Source organism: Aphanomyces invadans (genome assembly GCF_000520115.1).
Source record: "Aphanomyces invadans strain NJM9701 unplaced genomic scaffold supercont1.3, whole genome shotgun sequence".
Classification (NCBI taxonomy): domain Eukaryota; phylum Oomycota; class Saprolegniomycetes; order Saprolegniales; family Verrucalvaceae; genus Aphanomyces; species Aphanomyces invadans.
In genome coordinates, this window is record NW_008580148.1 from 1,299,788 (window position 1) to 1,302,122 (window position 2,335).

Below are 2,335 nucleotides of genomic sequence, written 5' to 3' on the forward strand. Positions count from 1 at the left end.
CTAGCCAAGGATGAGCATGACCTGACAATCAACGACAATGGCAAACTCTTTCAAACCTTTGGAAGCCAGTGGGCTGTCCTCGTCGACAAGGGGTATATTGGTCTTGCCAACGACATCCGCGCAATTCATCCCAAGAAGCGTCCTGTCAACGGCACCCTCGATCGTCACGACCTTGACCGCCACAATGCCACCTCTTCCGATCGCGTGATCGTCGAGAACTTCTTCGGACGCGTTTACCTTCTCTGGAAGGTCTCCTACAGCACGTTCGTATGGAGTCCCAAGTTCTACGACTCAATCCAGAGTCTTACCTTCGCGCTGACCAACTTTCATGTCTCCCTTCTGCCCTTACGATTAGTCGACCACCACCAGTACCGGGCCGTTCTGGCCAGATACGCTCGTATGGCCGAAGAGGCGAGGTCGCGCCGAGCTGAAATCCAACGGCGCTATGTTCAACGTTGGGCTGAGAGATTCGCTGCAGCCTCCGTTCGCTCTGCTGTCGCTGCCCGGGGATCGTTCTTGTCTCCTCCAAATAGCAGTCGTTGAATATTGAATATAATAAAAATGACATTTTATAATTGACATTTGTATACAAAATTCAAGTTTAAATTAAATTTTGGAATTTTATTATCGATTTGGGGTCGACTGATCAATTCCAAGTAACTTCCAATGACTTGAGTCATTTCGCAAACACCCTTGTATTTGCTCAGAGGGGTTGTCAATTGTCAAGAACGCGGTCTTACACTAAGGAATGAAGCTGCTAATCAGTAAGAAACACATCTACTGAGTGACTTCCTCTCTCACTTCAAATCCAATCAATTCGGAAATCCATCGTCATTTGATTTGGTGATCAATTACTAATCGCAGTTCTTGAACAACGTGACTACACCTTTTTACATTCAAGTTGGAAGAATCGGAAGTTCAAGTTGGGGGGTTCGTGAGAATTTATAACCGATAAGATATAAAATATACAAAGTATTTTGGGAGGGAAGTGACTTGCGTGCTCTGTGAATTCACTGTCAAAGTCATGGATCCCAGCGAGATTGACCGACACCGTGCTAAGCGCATTGTCCTGGCGGCAGCAAGATCCCATCAGGATTGGAAGCTCGTCGCCAGAACCCTGGCAATCAATGAGAAGACCGCCACGGATCTCAGTCGCCCGCAAGGGAGAACTCTGGGATCCAGAGAAGCCACAATGGGGTGGAACACGATACGAGAAGTTTCAAGAGGAGCATGTTCAGCGTATCCTCTTAGCCCTGTCGTAGAGTCCAGATCTAACCCTCGAGGATATGGCATCTAACATTGCAACTGAATTTGGCGTTGTAGTGACAACAAAAACAATCAGCGTTCGCCTCGACGGCAGAATGTATACCTTGAAGAAAATGCACTTCGAGCCCGAGAAGTTGAATATCCACAGCACAAAGGTCGCGCGCTGCGAGTTTCTCTATCAACTTTGGCAATTGGAAGGCGACGGCAAAGAGGCCTTCTACCTCGACGAAACCAACTACAACACGTAGTGTTCTCGGGAATATGGTTGGAGCGAGAAGGGTCAATGAGCTGTCGCAAAGAGGACCACCTCAAAGGGCGAGAATATGCAAGTCATCGCCTACATTGGTCGCGGTGGCCTGGAGTACTACAAGACGAGATTTGGGTCAAACAAGGCAGAAGACATGCAAAACTGCATCAAAGAAGTTTTTGAGCACCTTGCTCGAACCATCCCGTTGAGCGAAGTCGTTATCGTGCTCGACAACGCACCTTGCCACAGCCATATCGAGGATGCTTTCGAACCCTCGCCATCTGGAACCTCGACTCTGTTGCGATTGGGGCCGTACAGCCCAATGCTGAACCCTGTCGAGAACGTCTTCTCAGCTTTCAAGGCCGATGTGAAAAGAACTTTGCGTATACTGCGCACAGAGCTTCTTACCATCCCACCCAATACCACGATCAAGGCTCATCGCGCCCGCATTTTGGAGCAGGCCACTGAAGTCGCGCTTCCAGTGATCACCCGTCAGCTGTGCTGGAAGTGCTATATGCATGCAGATTTCCCCCGCATTAGGAGACCCACCATAATTTAATATCCCTCAAAAATGCATAGTCCTGGAGCTTAGAAATATATAAATTCAGAGAGGTAATTTGAAATCCAAAGCAATATTGATGGAACACATGTTGACCATAACATTGGTCATATGCCATCGCCGTCATCGAGGCAGCGGCTAACAATTGAGCAGAAGCGAAGATTGATCGAGCATCGTACTGCTAATCCAGAATTAAATGGGTTGCAGCTACGCATGTGGGCCTACCATGCATTCAGTCTCAACCACGTGCCTTATCAACAACA

At 48.1% G+C, this 2,335-nt stretch overlaps 1 protein-coding gene across 1 annotated transcript; it reads right to left on the reverse strand.

Moving 5' to 3' along the window:
• On the reverse strand, positions 1–330 carry H310_02085 (hypothetical protein; the record flags this gene model as incomplete). The annotated part of the gene is made up of 2 exons (XM_008865480.1): positions 1–254; positions 309–330. 2 exons carry the CDS (start codon positions 328–330, stop codon positions 1–3), a joined length of 276 nt encoding a protein of 91 aa, XP_008863702.1.
• Positions 331–2,335: the final 2,005 nt, after the last annotated feature.